Source organism: Elaeis guineensis, chromosome 13, assembly GCF_000442705.2.
Source record: "Elaeis guineensis isolate ETL-2024a chromosome 13, EG11, whole genome shotgun sequence".
Lineage (NCBI taxonomy): Eukaryota > Viridiplantae > Streptophyta > Magnoliopsida > Arecales > Arecaceae > Elaeis > Elaeis guineensis.
The window spans coordinates 48,398,057-48,416,811 of record NC_026005.2 but is presented as its reverse complement, the minus strand read 5'-3'; the positions used below and the strand labels follow the sequence as shown (position 1 = coordinate 48,416,811).

At 40.6% G+C, this 18,755-nt stretch overlaps 1 protein-coding gene across 2 annotated transcripts in view; it reads left to right on the top strand.

Moving 5' to 3' along the window:
• The first annotated feature begins 16,491 nt into the window (after positions 1–16,491).
• LOC105056188 (xanthine dehydrogenase) overlaps positions 16,492–18,755 on the top strand; it is a 94,282-nt gene continuing 92,018 nt past the window's right edge. The window contains exon 1 of one of the 2 annotated variants that reach the window (XM_073248060.1): positions 16,492–16,863. In XM_073248060.1, coding sequence (XP_073104161.1) covers positions 16,728–16,863 — 136 coding nt within the window. In that variant the 5' untranslated portion in view covers positions 16,492–16,727. The remainder of the gene's footprint in view (positions 16,864–18,755) is intronic. The other variant, XM_010938299.4, reaches the window with a different exon arrangement.

The window sequence follows — 18,755 nt, the reverse complement described above, 5'->3', positions numbered from 1 at the left end:
GTTCGGCACCTTAGAGTTCACAGTGATTCTCAGCTCATTATCGATCAGGTTCAGAGAGAATATGAAGCATGGGAGCCGAATATGATAAAATATCTACAAAAGATCAAGGATCTTGCCTCTAATTTAACTACCCTGAACATCCAATAAATATCGAGGATGGAGAATATGCGGGCTGACCTCCTCTTAAAGCTCGCAACACTCGGTATGGCTGACCTGAAAAGAAACTCATACCTTGAAACCCTCAAGAAGCTAAGCATTGAAGAATCCCCCATGATGCAAATCGATCTTGAGCTGAGCTGGATAGATTCAATTTTGCGCTACCTACAAGACGGAGTATTGCCTACTGATCAAGATGAAGCTAAGAAGTTGAGAATCTCGCACCGCAATACTTTGTCTATGATGGAAGATTATACAAAAGGTCCTTCACCTTATCCTTACTTCAGTGCCTCCATCCCTCAGAAGTTGAATATGTCCTGCGAGAAGTTCACGAGAAAATCTACGGCAATCACTTAGGAGCAAGGCCCTCATCCATAAGGTGCTACGACAGAGGTACTTTTCGCCAATAATACAGAAGGATGCTACGGACCTGATGAACAAATGTGACCAGTGCCAGAGGACCTTGAATATCCAACACTGACCTACAACCCCTCTGGCTCTGATTTCCATCCCCTGGCCCTTCACCCAATGAGGGATGGACATCCTCGGACCTTTTCCCATCACGACGGCATAAGAAATTTTTGCTCATCATAATCGAATACTTTATCAAATGGGTAGAAGCTGAAGCACTAGTGACCATCACTGAGGCCAAGGTCCGTGATTTTGTGTGGAAGTCGATTATCCGCTGTTTCGGCTTGTCCCGAGTAATCATCACCGACAATGAACGTCAATTTGATAATCTAAAGTTCATAGAGTTCTATAATGAGCTCGGCATCTCCCATTGGTTGACTTCAGTAGCTCATCCTCAGAGCAACAGTGAAGCTGAAGTAACGAACAGGACCTTACTGCAAGGGCTAAAGGCTCGGTTAGGCCAGGCCAAAGGATTATGGGTTGAAGAACTATATCATATACTCTAGACATATCGCATGGCTCAGCGAGTTCTAATCGGAGAGACCCCCTTTAAGCTGATTTTTAGGACTGAAGCTATCATACCACTTGAGATCAGCTTGCCCACGTTGTGAGTGGAAGAGTTCGACGAAGATAGCAACTCCATTGGACTGAGGGTGAACCTAGATTTTCTAGAGGAGACCTGAGAGCGAGTACGAATTCGGATGGCCAACTATCAACAAAGAATAGTTCAGTACTATAACTCCCGAGTCAAAGAAAAATCCTTCCTGACTGAACAACTAGTTCTTTGTCGAGTTGAAGTTTCTTATCCAACCGAACAATCGAAGCTTGCATCGAACTGAGAAGGCCCTTACCGCATTGCTAAAATAATTCGATCGGAAGTCTATCATCTTTGTCGGCTGGATGGAACTCTGATTCTCAGGACTTGGAACTCTAACAACTTACGTATTTATCATCTCTAAATTATAATTTTTATTTTAATAAATAATAAAGAATAATTTTTGTAGATTTACATGTTCCTCTGAACCATTGCATGCTCCTCGACCACGGTTAAGGAGCAGAACACGTCTCCAATCGATCGCCATCACGTGCTCCTCAATCACGATCAAAGAGTAGTATGCATCTCCATGCGGATCTCCATCATGTACTCTTCGAGCATGGTCGAGGAGCGGAACATGTTTCTAATCGATCACCATCATGTGCTCTTCAACCGAATGCATATCCAATCGATCACCATCGCATGCTTCTTGACCACAGTCGAGGAGCAGTACGCATCTCCATGCAGATCTTTATCATATGCTTCTCGACCATGATCAAGAAGCAAAATGCATCTCCAATCGATCACCATCGTGCGCTCCTCGACCACGATCAAGGAGTGAAATATATCTCCATGCGGATCTCCATCGTGCACTCCTCAAGCATAGTTGAGGAGCGAAATATGTCTCCAATCGATCACCATCATGCACTCCTCGACCAGAACCGAGGAGCAGAATGCATATCCAATTGATCACCATCACATGCTCCTTGACCATGATCGAGGAGTGATATGCATCTCTATGCGGATCTCTATCGCACGCTCTTTGACCATAATCAAGAAACGAAATGCATCTCCAATCAATCACCATCATGCACTCCTCGATCATGATTGAAGAGTGGAATATGTCTCCATGTAGATCTCTATCATGTGCTCCTCGATCATGATCGAAGAGCGGAATATATCTCCAATCGATCTCCATCATGTGCTTCTTGGCTACGGCCAAGGAGCAGAATGCATCTCCATTGTGCACTCCTCAACAACGGTTAAGGAGCGATCCGCATCTTCACTTGGTCTCCAATGCATGTTCCTCGACTACGATCGAGGAGCAGTGCGCATCTCCATTCGGTCTTCAACATGCGCTCCTCGGCTATAGCTGAGAATCGAATATTTCTAAGCTTGACCTTCCACCCATCGAACTACGACAGTTGGAGTTCACTTGGAGACATCGATTTTCAATCCTAGCCACCAAAAAGATGACCTAAAGATGATGAACAGCCTTCCCAATATTTGATATAGATCAGACACTATGATGAGGAAAGATTAATTTCATTAAAGAAAAATTTTTATAAGAGGTTGGTCGGTCTAGTATAAAAATACCTCGGCAAATGTGGAGGTCTACAAAATGGACCGACCTATGTTCAAGCCCAAACATGCCTAAGTTGAGGTACAAAAACTTAAGCTCCCTCAAGAGCATGGGACTCACTGACCTCTGCATGGTCAGAGAGGATGATGGCAGCTGGAGGCAGAGCCAACGCCACCTCCTTGGTCGCCCGATCTTCATGAACTGGGCTGAAGATGTCCTCAATTTGCAACCCTTCGTCTTCGACCTCACCGACCTCCTCTCCTTCGCCGTCCGACTCCAAAGATCCGAGATTGAGGTTAGGAGGTCAGAAAAATGATTCCTTACCTTTTTCTTGAAATCCTCAATCCTCTGCAGGTATGAGGCTGAGCCGTACTCCATCTTGATATCTCGAAATTCAATCGAAGAACAGAAGGCTTCAACCGTGGTGACCTTGGCGGCCTCTAGCTTCTCTTCACATTTATTTTTTCAGTAGATAGCCAAGCTTCAATGTCAGCCCGGGCCTTGGTGAGGTCAGATTCAAGCCGCTTCACCTTGACTTTTAGCAACTTATTCTCATTCTCGACCTTGAGCTTTGAAAGTTGGGCATCATCCGCCCTTCTGGTGGCCTTATCCTCAGCTTCCCTAGAGATTCACCGAGCTTCCCAAATTGTCTCTATGAAATAATCCACGTGGTGGATGAGCTACAAAAAAAAAGAAGAGAAAAAAAAAAGAGAAGAAGAAAGATCAGTATCAAACGATGAGATTGGGAGAAATCGAGGAATGATGGAAGGTCGTCACTTACCCAGAGTAAAGAATCATACGAGTCATGGACTCAAAATGCACCGCCTTCAATATTGAAGGCTTCGATGTCGGCTGGCAAAATGGCCGACCTAAGAAGAGATCGGGCTACCAGATAATCACCGTTGCCCTTCCTGATGTCCTAGGCTTCAGCAACTGATGGAGCTCCCATCGGAGGAGAGATCTCAATTGGTACATCGGTCGGATGCGATGACATGCATACCAAAATTTGGGGGCTGCCCGAACTCTGTTGAGATGAGGTGGTGGAAGGCCGGGGGCCGCATCCCCCGATACAGCAGATCAGAGGGGCACCACCACCTTTGCTGGTGTCGAGCACTCCTTCCTCGGAGGGGTGTCGCTCGACCCCGAGGATCCCCTAGTAATGGGCTAGGCAAGAACGGCCTTAGTTCGGCCACATTTGGGAGTTGAGGTCGTGCTTGCCTTCTTTCTCTTTGCGGCCCGACGAAGAGCTTCAAGGTCCTTGGGATTTATCGCTGCACAGAAGATGAGGTTAGTCAGAAGAAGAAAATGCCAAACTAAAGAAGATATAAAAATACTTACTCTTAGGGTCGGCTAGACTCAATCTGATCTTGAACAAACTCTCCTTGGTAAGAAGCTTGGATAGCAGAGGGAGAGTAAGATTGAAGATATGCACCAATTTTTAGATGTATGCCCAAGATGCCAGATTGACTCACACATTCCTGTACAAATGTAAGAGCAAATTTATAATTTTAATTATAAATGAATAAAAAGATTATTCAACTATCACATTGTGTACATTATGTCTGTGATACATTCTTTGAGTTAGTAAGAATGTTAATTCATATTTTCAAGAGTTGAAAATTTAAGGTATGAATTTACATAACTAACTCATAAACAGCTCCTAACCTTAGGATCATCACGAAGATGGTGATCGATCCGGAAGATTGGTGTACGATCGCTTCCTTAGGATAGATGAGTCTTGAGTCTACGGTGTGGAGACATCGGAGTGAGAGTATAGATATTCATTGAGAACGAGAGTACTGAGCGTGATCACCTCGAGCAGTCATAAAGAAGTCTACCTTCTCGTCGATGACAAGCTCGATGCTGCAGCTGTGTGTCTAGTTCTTTGACCTGAGGTGCATCGACAGTTCACCTTGAGTGTGTTATAATTTGACTACACCATAACTCGATCTCCTAACCATTCGAAATTCTGAGGTGTATGTTGGTTGTAGCATATTCATTATAGGAACCAGATTGCACCAAGATGGGATCTATCAACCTCGGTAGATGAGAAGAGTAGTCCTATGATGATCGAAAGATCGAGTCCTTAAGTCCATGGCCATGGCAGAGTGAAATAATGGAAAAAAAATTTCCATTGAGGTTGCACATCGAATTCAGATCAATCAATTAATTCATATGACTGATGTTGGGTTTGACGAGTTCACCTTAATCCTAATTCAGTCGAGACTCATGATAGAAGAACTCAATCACACAGATAGCTGCACCGAGAGGTTTATCTTCATTTCTGATGGGTTGCCACCATATACTGTTAGGTGTCACTAATAGATTTTGAGAGTAATTAGAATGATCTTGATGATTGATCGTTCTAATTGTCTGAATCAGAAGAGTTCTGATCCATCGAAAGGAGTTTCGATGATGTCGATGATGAGATCACGACATGTCTCATTACCATAAGAAAATGAACCTAACTGGATCACACAAATAAGAGTTAGGGTCTGGATGTCATCAATTGAGCTAGTCCAATTCGATTGATTTGGATTAGATCCAATTAGGTTCAAGAAAATCATGCTAGCACACGATTGAGCCAAACTTTTTTCTCGTGCAATCTTTTTCATCTCGACTGAGCCAAATGTGATTTGACTCACCCAGAGAATCTTGAGAAGATTTCTCTCAATCTAACTGGAGCCAGTCTAGATCAAAAAAGTCTTATCTTAATTTATGAGATGAATTTAAGACAACACCTGTCAATTTCTGTCACCTGTTATTTTCGTTTTAGGACATCGGTCAAACGTTGACTTATAGATCTTGAACTGAAGGCCACTTGATAAGAGATCATTGGAGAGCTTTTATGGAGTGTCCACCTGCTAAATTAGGCCTCAAAGTGGGTGCCAATATCAGATTGGGTGTGCACCCCAAGTGGATAAGGATAGAGTCCCATGAGATGAGGACTCTATGCCTTGATCGATTCAAACTGTTGGGCGTCAATCTCACTGTGTTTATCCAGTGTTGGCACCAATAATAGGAGGATTTGGTGGGGTTCTTATCTGATATGATCAAATGATATCACTTCATTAATCAAAATTTTTTCAGAATTAATTAGAATTTTTTGATTGATCGAATGATGTGGCACTCCATGGCGCAGCAAGGTCTATTTAAAGCCTATCTGCACCTAGGGTTATGACAATCTGCTCAATACCCAACAAAAGCCTGATATCCCTCCACTTCTCCCATCCCTTCTGGTCCTCTCTCTCCCCTCTTCACATCCAAGAAGTTGGGCATCCATCTGGTGCTTGTCCAAGGCGTGGTGGCTCCCTGATCAGAAGGCTGCAGGGATTTATCGAGAAGCTACTGCTCCAGCTTCAGAAGATCTTTTGAAGATCTTCCAGATCAGATCCAGATTTAATTTTTGGAGTAGATATTTGCAAGGAGAAGATGATCTAGATCCTGCTTGAGTGGATACCGATAGAGGACAGACGACTGCGTAGCTATTTTTGAATCTCGGGCATTGCTGCGATCATCTATAGGGTAATCTAGTTACCCTAGAGATATTTCTCTAATTCTCAAGTTTTAAATTTAATTTTAAATTAAATATCAAATAATAAGAATCAAATCTAATAGAACTTAGATCTAAAATAAAGTAGGATAATTTTTTTTAAAAATATTCTGCCCCAGATCTCATTAGATCAGGAAGATCCTACAAGAAAAAAGGTAGTTTTTTCTTCAACTGGTATCAGAGCCAGATTGATGGCTCTATTTCAGATCTAATTTAGATCTGATTTTTATTTTTATTTATTTGATATTAATGAATTTTAGATATCACATCAGATATGATTGGATCTAAAATCAAAAAATTTAAAATTAAATCTAAGTAGATCTAACATGTATGAGATACATGACTAGACTAGGAATAGTTTAAACTATAAATAGTCTTGAAGTTTTATATTTTAATATGATTAAAATATAAATTAAATCTAATTTATTCTTTGATTTTTTGATGTTATAAATGTTATATTCAGATCAAAAAACAAAAAATAAAATTTAATGAATTCATAAGATTGATCTACTACATGCCTAGACTAGTTGTAGAATTGTTCTAGTAACTGTCTAAAATAGATTTTATATTGAATAGTTCAATTTAAATCTTATTTTTCAGATATTACATGTGATGTATCAGATCTGAAAGCATACTAATTAGATCAGATTTTAATACATAAGATGTATGCAAAGCATGTATAAGTTAGATCTGAAATTATATATGTGATATGTAACTTAGATCTAACTAGTTTTGTAGTTAAATCAATATTTTTGATTAAGGTGTTCCTCATGGCCGTCCGATCATAAGAATAAAGTAGGATTTAAGACCCTCTCCTCTCATTCAATGGGGTGTTCTTATGACGTGTAGCGGTGCTGCACGTTCATCCTTAATCAGTAATCAAACTTACTTTTCTGCAAAATCCTAGATCCTGAAATCCTAGGATTTATTTTACATATTTTGTTTATGAACCCAAGACTTAATTAATGAATTAAGCTTATGAAATCAAATTAGGTCTAAAATTGAGAATTTTAGATCTAAGTCATTTTCATAAAGTTGGGTTCGGACTTGGGTAGCTCAATTAGGTCTAGTGGTTGATCAAACCAAATCAAAAATTGGTTAGGTGAGATCATGAAAGCTAATAATTGATCAGCCTAATAGGATTAAATCTAGGTCAAGGTCGAATCACATTCATATGTGACTCAATCAAGTTAAGACCTAATTTGGCTCAGTGGTTAAAGCCTGGATTGTAGACTAACCCAATTGGTTCTGGTTCGATAATTTGATGTCTAAGGTAAGTTGGGTGGATACGATCGAATGATTTTTAATTGGGAGCTACTCGACTCGAATGCGTTCTTGTCAAGTTAATGGCATATCCCTCCCACCGGTCTCACTTATCTGGCCATATGTGTCGATCCAGTTCTGATTTGAGATGATTAATAATTCGAGCTAACCCATGTCACTAGGTTAGTCATAATTGTTATGACTATGTCAAGTCAAATTTAATAAGACCTAAATTAAATCTTCCTAAAAAAATATTAAGTCTAAGGTCTTCCACCATTATGGATGGGCGGGCTCTTTCCGGGGTTGATTGTTCGCGGCTGGTTACAGTGGTTCAGTTGCACTGGAAAGATGCAACCATATTCATTAGGCATTGGATGCTACGGATTAGAGGATGGGTTGTGCTCAATATTTTGGATACGGTGAGGGACTCAATCAGGAATCTAGTTCGTGCAAATGGTGGGTCTGACTTAACTAAGGATTGGAGCAATATCTCGGGCACGGTGAGCTTCATGAATTAGAGATCAAGTTTTGGATGCACCATGATTAGAGAATCATTAGACAAGAGTTGTCCACTCATCGATTGACCCATCATCAATAACTGTTAGGTGAGGTGATGAGCCAGTCGATGAGCCCACACCACCCACTAGAAATCACTAATCACGAAGATTTTCACATCTCTACCTAGAAAGTGTAGGGATCTGAAAAAATAGTGGAAGCCTAATTTGTTTAAAAATAAAACTCCTAAATAAATTGATTAAGTCTGATTACAAAATTTAATTAAAAATTTTTAACTCTCTACAGGAAACATGTCTGCGTCCAATCCCCTGACCAAAATACTAGACACCCACTGATTGACTGGATCTAATTTTAAGGACTGGTTGAGGAACTACAGAATTATTCTGAATTCTGAAAAAGTGACTCATATCTTGGACCAGGACCCACCTGCCATGCCAGCACGTCCGACTGCTGAACAGAGAGCATCTCTGAAAAAGTGGATGGATGAAGATAACAAAGCCAGGTACTACATGTTGGGTGCAATGTCTGATGACTTGCAGCGCCAGCATGAGAATATTATGACTATCCACCAAATGTTGGCTCACCTATAAGAGTTGTTTGGTGAACAAAGTCGCGCAGCCAAGTATCAAGTCTGCCAAAGACTTTTTAAGGCTAAAATGCGTGATGGGCAGTCAGTTCAAGATCATTGTTTGACAATGATCAAGGACCTTGAGGAGCTTGAGAAGCTCGGTATCATCTTAGACAAGGATTTTCAGATTGATGTGATCCTTCAGTCCTTGTCCGATGCATAAGGTCAGTTCATCATGAACTTTCATATGCATAAGATGCAGTGTACCTTGGCTGAGTTAATGAACATGTTGGTTACGGTTGAGCTTTCTTTGAAGAGTTCAAAAGGCTCAGTCCTTACTGTGGAGCGGATTTCTTCCAATAGAAAGTCTTTTGGAAAGAAGAAAAAGTCTGAGAAGAAGCAGAAGGTGGATGGAAAAAGGAAGAAGACGAAACCGAAGAAGAAGGCTGCTGAAAAGGAAAAATATTTCCACTACAATTCAGACGGTCATTGAAAACTGAACTGTCCTCAGTACCTGGCCACCCTAAAGAACAAGAAGGATGGTCCTTCTGGGGGTATGCTCGTTATAGAATCTAATCTTACGATTTCTTCTGCATCCAGTTGGGTACTTGACTCTGGTTCTAGTGCTCATTTGTGCACTTCTATGCAGGGTCTTGAGGAGAGCAGGAGGCTGAGGGATGGGGATATGATCCTACGCATCAGAAATGGAGCAAGAGTTACTACTGTGACTGTGGGAACCTACCCTCTGTAATTACCGTTAGGATTAGATTTAGTTCTTAGAGACTGTTATTATGTACCTGCAGCAAGCAGGAATTTGATTTCTATTTCATGTTTAGCACAAGAAGGCTATGTGATTAGCTTTCATAAGAACCATTGTAACATATTTTATGAAAATAATAAAGTTGCAAATGATTTTCTTATTAATAGTCTCTATTAGCTACATATTGATGTATCTGTATTTCATATCGAGCAAAATATGAATGCCATAGGAATTAAAAGGCCTAAAGATAGTCTAAATGATAGGTATCTGTGGCACCTAAGGCTAAGTCATATAGTGGAAGATAGGGTTAACAAATTAGAGAAATTCGGACTATTGAGTCCATTGACTTTCGAGTCATATCCAGTTTGTAAATCATGCCTTCAAGACAAAATGACCAAGCTTCCTTTTGTGGGACATGGGGAAAGGGCCACAGACCTACTTGCCCTAGTACATACGGATGTGTGCGGCCCATTTGATGTGCCAGCTAGAGGCAACTATGTCTACTTCATTACCTTTACCAATGATATGTCTAGGTACGGATATATGTTTCTAATGAAACACAAGTCCGAAGCCTTTGAAAAGTTCAAAGAATTCAGGCATGAGGTAGAAAAACAAACAGAAAAGCCCATTAAGATTCTTCGATCAGATCGAGGAGGTGAATACCTTAGTCGAAAGTTCCTAAACTATCTTAAGGACAATGGCATGGTCTCTCAATGGACTCCACCTAGAATGTCACAACTCAACGGGATTTCAGAACGGAGAAATCGGACCCTATTAGATATGGTCCGTTCCATGATGAGCTTCACGGACCTCCCTAAGTTTCTTTGGAGACATTGTCTCATGACAGCAATATATGTATTGAATAAGATTTCCTCTAAAACCATTTCTACCACACCGTATAAGATATGGCATGGTAAGAAGCCAAGTCTGAGTCATCTCAGAATTTGGGATTGTCCGGCTCATGTCAAGAGACAGCAGGCAGACAAGTTAGAGTTCAGGTCTTTTAGAGCTCGATTCATAGGATATCCTAAAGAGTCATTAGGATAGTATTTCTATATTTCGAAAGATCACAATGTGATTGTGAATCGACATGCTATTTTTTTTGAAAAATAGTTTATTCAAGATAGTGGCATCGGAAGAATAATTAAGCTCAAGGAGAATGTCTTCCAAGAGCAACGAGCTAAAGAACCTGAGGAACCAAATTAATTAGAACCAGTCCTAATACAACCTCTTTCACCTCATAGATCGACTAGGGTTTTCCATCCTCCTGAAAGGTACTTAGGTACTATACAAGAAGAAGTAGAGGAAGTGTTCCTCATGGAAAATGGGGCTCATGGTGATGACCCCAAGACCTATGATGAGGCGATATCAGATATCGACTCTGAGAAATGGTTAGAGATAATGAGATAAAAAATTGACTCGATGCACTCAAACCAAGTCTGGACCTTGGTAGATCCACCTGAAAGTATTATACTTATTAGGTGTAAATGGATCTTCAAGAGAAAGATAGGTGCAGATGGGAATGTGAAGACATTCAAGGCTAGACTCGTAGCGAAAGGTTATAGTCAGCGCGAAGGCATTGACTATCAGGATACCTTCTCGCCCATAGCCATGCTAAAATCCATCCGCACATCGCTTGCTGTTGCAGCCTATTTCGATTATAAAATATGACAGATGGATGTGAAAATGGCGTTCTTAAATGGATATCTTGAGGAAGATATCTATATGGAACAACCGCTTGATTTCACATCCAGTGATGATGATCACAAGGTCTGCAAGCTGCAAAGGTCCATTTATGGACTTAAGCAAGCATCTTGGAGCTGGAATACTCGTTTCAATGATGTGATCAAAATGTTTGGTTTCATCAAGAACGAGGAGGAACCATGTATATTTAAGAAGGTCAGTGGGAGCACAGTTGTCTTTCTCGTACTGTACGTTGATGACATCCTCCTAATTAAAAATGATATTTTTATGTTGACCTCAGTCAAAATATGGTTGTCTAAGGAGTTTTCTATGAAAGATCTAGGAGAAGCATCCTTTACACTGGGTATTAAGGTCTATAGAGATAGACCAAATAGGATGCTAGAACTTTCACAGAAGATGTACATAGAGGAGGTGCTAAAAAGGTTTAGCAAGAAAAACTCCAAAAGAGGTTTCGTACCTTTTAGACATGGCATTCATCTCTCCAAGAAGATGTGCCCTAGCACACCTGAGGAGATTGAACGCATGAGCAAGATCCCTTATGTTTCGGCAATAGAGAGCCTCATGTATACCATGTTATGTACATGACCTGATATAGCCCATGCTGTGAGTGTCACAAGCAGATATTAGTCGAATCCAGACGAAGAGCACTGGACTTCTATGAAATATATCCTTAAGTACTTGAGAAGGACTAAAGATATGTTTCTAATCTTTGAGAATGAAGAATTTCAGATTCAGGGATATACAGACTCAGACTTTATGTCTGATATAGATGATCGAAAGTCGATATCTGAGAGTTTGTTCATTTGCAATGGTGGTGCAGTCAGTTGAAAGAGTTTCAAGCAGACGGTGATTGCTGATTCCACCATGGAGACAGAGTATATTGCTGCATTGAAAGCTGTGAAGGAGGCATTTTGGTACAAGAAGTTTACCACAGAGCTTGGAGTGATGTCATCGGATGTCATACCTCTTTACTGCGATAATAATGGTGCCATAGCCCTAGCTAAAGAGTCAAGATCTCACCAGAAATCCAAGCACATCAAGCAACGATTCCATCTGATCCATAATTATCTCGAAAAAGATTATGTCGAGGTTAAGAGAGTCGACTCTACAGACAATGTGGCAGACCCGCTGGCAAAGCCATTAGGCTAGTAGAAGATCAAAGCCCATCTTGAGAAGATGGGACTTAGATATGTAGCCAATTGGCATTAGGTCAAGTGGAAGTTTGTTAGATGTGTGCCCAAGATGCCAGATTGGCTGACACATTCCTGTACAAATGTAAGGGCAAATTTATAATTTTGACTATAAATGAATAAAAGGATTATTCAACTATCACATTGTGTACATTATGTCTGTGATACATCCTTTGAGTTAGTAGGAATGTTAATTTATATTTTCAAGAGTTGAAAATTTAAGGCATAAATTTACATAACTAACTCATAAACAGCTCCTGACCATAGGATCATCACGAGGATGGTGATCGATCTGAAAGGTTGGTGTACGATCCTTTTTTTAGGATAGATGAGTCTTGAGTCTACGGTGTAGAGACACCAGAGTGAGAGTACAGGTATTCATTGAGAATGAGAGTACTGAGTGTGACCATCTTGAGCAGTCATAAGGAAGTCTACCTTCTCGTCGATGACTAGCTCGATGCTGCACCTGTGTGTCTAGTTCTTTGACCTGAGGTGCATTGACAGTTCACCTTGAGTGTGTTATAGTTTGACTATACCATAACTCGATCTCCTAGCCATTCGGAATCCTGAGGTGTATGTTGGCTGTATCATATTCATTGTAGGAACCAGATTGCACCAAGATGGGATCTATCAACCTCGGTAGATGAGAGGAGTAGTCCTATGATGATCGAAAGATCGAGTCCTTAAGTCCATGGCCATGGCAGAGTAAAATAATGGAAAAGAATTTTTCATTGAGATTTCATATTGGACTCGGATCGATCGATTGATTCATATGACTGATGTTGGGTTTGACGAGTTCACCTTAACCCTAATTCAGTCGGGACTCATGATAGAAGAACTCAATCACACAGGTAGCTGCATCGAGAGGTTCGTCTTCATTTTTGATGAATTGCCACCATATACTGCTAGGTGTCACTGATGGATTTTGGGAGCAATTAGAATGATCTTGATGATCGATCATTCTAATTGTCTGAATCAGAAGAGTTCTGATCCATCGAAAGGAGTTTCGATGATGTCGATGATGAGATCACGACATGTCTCATTACCATACAAAAATGAACCTAACTGGATCACACAAACAAGAGTTAAGATCTGGATGTCATCAATTGAGCTAGTCCAGTTCGATTGATTTGGATTAGATCCAATTAGGTTCAAGAAAATCGTGCTAGCACACAATTGAGCCTAACTTTCTCCTCGTGCAATCTTTTTCATCTCGATTGAGCCAAATGTGATTTGACTCACTCAGAAAATCTTGAGAAGATTTTTCTCAGTCTGACTGGAGTCAGTTCAGCTCAGAAAAATCTTATCTTAATTCATGAGATGAATTTAAGACAACACCTGCTAATTTCTGTCACCTGTCATTTTCGTTTTAGGACATCGATCAAACGTTAACTTATAGATCTTGAACTGAAGGCCACTTGGCAAGAGGTCATTGGAGAGTTTTTGTGGAGTGTCTACCTGCTAAATTAGGCCTCAAAATGGGCGCCAACATCAGATTGGGCGTGCGTCCCAAGTGGATAAGGATAGAGTCCCATGAGATGAGGACTCTATGCCTTGATCGACTCAAACTGTTGGGCGCCAATCTCACTGTGTTTATCCAGTGTTGGCGCTAACAGTAGGATGGTTTGGTGAGATTTTTATCTGATATGATCAGATGACATCACTCCATCAATCAAAATTTTTTTAGAATTAATTAGAATTTTCTGATTGGTCGAATGATATGGCACTGCATGGCGCAGTAGGGTCTATTTAAACCCCGTCTGCACCTAGGGTTATGACAATCTACTCAATACCCAGCAAAAGCTTGATATCCCTCCACTTCTCCCCATCCTCTCTGGTCCTCTCTCTCCCCTCTTCACGTCCAAGAAGTTGGGCATCCATCTGGTGCTTGTCTAAGGCGTGATGGCTCCCTGATCAGAAGGCTACAGGGATTTATCGAGAAGCTACTGCTCCAGCTTCAGAAGATCTTTTGAAGATCTTTCAGATCTGATCCAGATCTGATTTTTGGAGCAGAGATTCTCAAGGAGAAGACGATCCAGATCCTGCTCGAGTGGATACCGGTAGAGGCCAGACGACTGCATGGCTATTTTTGAACCTCGGACATTGCTGCGATCATCTATGGGGTAATCTAGTTATCCTAGAGGTATTTCTCTAATCTTCAAGTTTTAGATTTAATTTTAGATTAAATATCAGATAATAAGAATCAGATCTAATAGACCTTAGATCTAAAATAAAGTAGGATAATTTTTTTTTAAAATATTCCACCCTAGATTTCATTAGATCTGAAAGATCCTACAAGGAAAAAGACAGTTTTTTCTTCACCAATGTCTCCTCCTCGATGTTCAAAAGTGTGGGGCCTCTGATCGCCGACCTATGAGGTCGACCCCATAATGTGTTGAAGTTTCAGGGTTGCTTGACCGAGACAAAAAAAAAACGCTCATTCCAATTATGAATCGAGGAAGGAGCACCTCGAAAGAGACGTCGTTCCTTTCGAAGAGAGGCATACCACTATCCAACCTTCGTAGGATGCTCTTTCAATGTGAAGCAAGCACGAAAGAGGCGGAAGGTCGGTTCGACCCCGAGGAGAAGGCAATGGGTGAAAAAAGCTAAAATTTAACACCATAAGTTCGGCGTTATGCTACAGGAACTTATGCAATATAAGTTTGGAAACTCTACAACTAAATAATGAAAAGATAACCGAAGATTGGCCTTCAGAGATTCCTCGTAAAGGCCTACTCAGCCCCGACTAGGAAGAGCTATTCGTTCCCTAGGAACAACAACCTCCAGCCTAAACTCAGTTGAAACTTGGTATTTCAGCTTAATGATCTCCAAGTCCTCTAGGGTGAGGATGGAGTTTATCCTAAATGATCCGAAGTTCGGGACCTCACTCTCTTCGGGTCTACATGAAGAACAGACTATGTCGAACCTAAGGTCCATACCTCTAACGTCGTCATCTGAACTCTATGTGGGCAGGGACGAACTTGATGCACTCATAGCAGGGTGACAAAAAACTAACCTAAGGAATGACGTGGCCGAGCAAGCAAGGGACAGGGAAGAGATCGACCGTAGCTTGGCTTCAACCGAGCAACCGAGTGAAGTCTCTAAGTGCCAGCATTCCCCCTCTGGATAGTGGAAGCAGTGGAAATGAAGTTACGGCGGTCCTTATTCATAAGGAGCTCGGATGGCTTCGATCTATTGTCGATTTACCTCCCTATGTCGATGTTCACCAAATGGCAGCTTGTGATTGGTCAGAATATGGCTCCCGCAGATCCGACGAATCAATGGTCCAGATTTGAAGATGTTCCACCTCAAATAATCGATCTTGGACACATGTCAGCAGAAGGCAGTTCGACCAACTTAGCCTCGACGTTGGACTGATACTCTCTTCAATCGACCTATCGTAAGATCAGCTTCGAGAGTGGGGGGCATCTATTGTGGATCTGTATCTTGGCCTTAGCTGCAATATCCTCGGCTCTAGTCGAGTTATGGAAAATGGCTGCCCATCAGATATACGCACATGTGATAGAGATGAAGGTCGCTGCACATATCCCATCAGGAGAGGTTCTCGACTCTTCGATCTTGGACGATCTATTTTAGATCGTCCTCGGCCGACGTATTCAAGATCGCGTGAAACCAACACGCACTTCATAGTCACCAAGACCTCGGCCTAGGACGATCTACCATAGCTCATCCATGGCCAAGCTATGTTCTCCACCGATAAATTCGTCTCTTCCTCTCCTAAATTGGGAAAGTCCTGATAGAATAGAATTTCTTCGCAATCAGTCTCCCGTAAAAGGGAAATATCTTATTTGAATCAATCAGCACAACAAATCCGAAAGATTATTAAGACTTCGAGATGGATACGATTCTAACTCCTCTTCTATAAATAAAAAGACTTCAGGATCCTCAAAGTAAGTTATTGATTCTGTACTCTTACTTTTCATTGTTCTCCATCTCCTAACTTGAGCGTTGGAGAGTTTTCATCGGAGAACACTCCGATGTTGGACTTTTTACAGGTATTTGAGTGGAGCTTCAGTAGTAGTCTCTTTTTCGGCTATCTCTATTTTGGTAGCCGATCTCAGATGAAAAGATCAGAAGTAATAGGACTGATCTGAATAACCTGTTGAGATAAAATTTTTATTTACGGATCCGATCTAATCTGCTATTAGATTGGGTTTGGATAGAATGTTAGAACACGACACCGACCCATTTGCACCCGTACTATTCGTTCAAACTCGTTAGTGATCTTCTTACGGCAGCACCGCCCATCGTCCATCCGTCTGATGTAAGACGGCTTCATCTGGTCTTCATGGCCGAGTTCTACCAAGAACTCTGGAGACAAAGGGGAAGAAAAAAGGGAGCTATTTTGATCTCGTTTTTGACCGCTCCTCTCGGTCGTGGAGGAGCAGGGGGAGATCACGTGGGTTTTGTGTCTGGATTTGGGATTTGGATATCGGTTTCTTGAGGGAAGGGTGCGGGGGATCGAAGGATGGGGTCGCTCACCAAGGTGGAGGAGCTGGTGGCGGAGGAAGGATGGTCCAAAGAGGCGATCATCTACGTCAACGGCTTCCGTCGGGTACTGCCTGATGGCTTGGCTCACCTCACCCTCCTTGAGTACCTCAGAGGTATAGCTTTCCTCCTTATCCTCTGTTCTTTTGGCTTCTCTAATATTTGACTATAGTTTGCTCTTTTGCCTAGGTTAAAATTATTTTTTTAGGCTTTGGATGGTTTTGGGTATCGAAAGAAAAGCTTAGATTTTTGTTTCAGTGGCTTTAGGTGGACTGGAATTGCTTTAAGCTGCATTAGATTTAATGAAATTAAACAAAGGTCGCCTTTTGCTGTTATATGATGGAGAACTTTGTGAAAGTTTTGTGGTCTTTTGATTTTGTTTTGAAGAAGAGGAATCAGCTTATGTCAAACTGCATACTCTCTTTTTTTTTTTTTTTTTTTTGGGGGGGGGGGGGCTTATTTGGTAACTTGGATTGTTATTGACACTAAATAGTGGCATGACAGGAGTGCTACTTCATTTCAAGATCTTAGACATGAAGAAAATGGAACATGTGAAACGTATGTGGTGATACATTAGTGTGAACTATAAAAGAAATTGTAATTTTGGAGAATGGAGAGGAATGATTATGAATAAAGTTAAGGTGCAAGAATGTTACTTGTAACTCCAGTTTGAATTAGACTTGGTTTTTTCTAGGTTGATTCTAGATCAGAAGTAGATCAATCCAATCTGTTTGCTGCCTTTTGGATTAGCCGTGGCCGGTAAAGGGACTGGTACTATATGTTGAGTTGTTGTGTGAATCTGCTGTTTCCATGTTTAGGGACCTAACATAGCTGAAACAAATTTTAATTTTTCATCTTCTGCTCTGTTGTTTTTTCTGGCAATAATTTTAATAAATCATATTAAACATGCAGCACAACTTCATAATCTCTAAGGGTGCGTTTGGTTACACTTTTTAATTTTTGATTTTTAAAAAGTACTTTTTATTTTTTTTGATTTTTGCTATTGAGTAAAAGCAAAAAGGCAAAAAGTATGTTTGGTAACTATGTTGCTATAAAGCAAAAAGCAAAAAAGCAAAAAAAGCATGTTTGATAAGTACAAAATATTTTGCTATTATTTTACATATTAAAAAACAAGATTCAAATCACTGAATCAAACCATATGCTCGAACTAATCTATTAGCAATTTTATCTCTAATTGCACCTATCTCTTGTCGAGAGTTAGCAGTCCTATCCATACTTGTAGTAATTTGGCTAAGGACGTCAATCTCATCTTCAACAATAATATTTTTATCTGCATATTCAATAAAGAAACTATCCTCTCGTGCCTTCTTCCTGATATAATTATGAATTGCACATGTAGCTATAACAATTTGTGCTTGCTTTTGTAAAGAATATGGAGGCATCTCTCTTAAGATAGGAAACCGCTTCTTCAACACTCCAAAGCAACGCTCAATCACATTTTGCAGAGATGAGTGATGATAATTGAATAACTCTTTGCTTGTTTTTGGTTGACGACCCCTTCCTCACTAGTCTTGAAGATGATAACGTTCACCTCGATAAGGTGTAAGATAGCCATGCATGTTTGTGAAGCCAGAGTCAATTACATAGAACTTTCCTTCTGGTGGATTAGAAAATCTATATTTAGGATTTGTGACTGCGGACACAAAAATCCGAGAATCATTTGCAGTTCCTTCCCAACCAGATATGATAAAAGTGAATAACATATTAAATGAGCAAGCACATAAAATATTTTGAGTTACTATGGTCTTCCTCCCTCGATAAGGAATTTGCTTACTAGAGGGCACATAAGTACTAACATGCGTTCCATCGACATCGATAGCTCCAACACAATCCTGTATGTAAATTATTTTACTTAATATCAAGATAATAAAATAATTTCATTAACTTTAAATAATAATATGGACATACGAAAATACCTTGAAATAAGGATAGTATTTGGGATTATAACGAATTTCTGGAAGAGTTTCAGCAAAAGAAGGTGGCACTA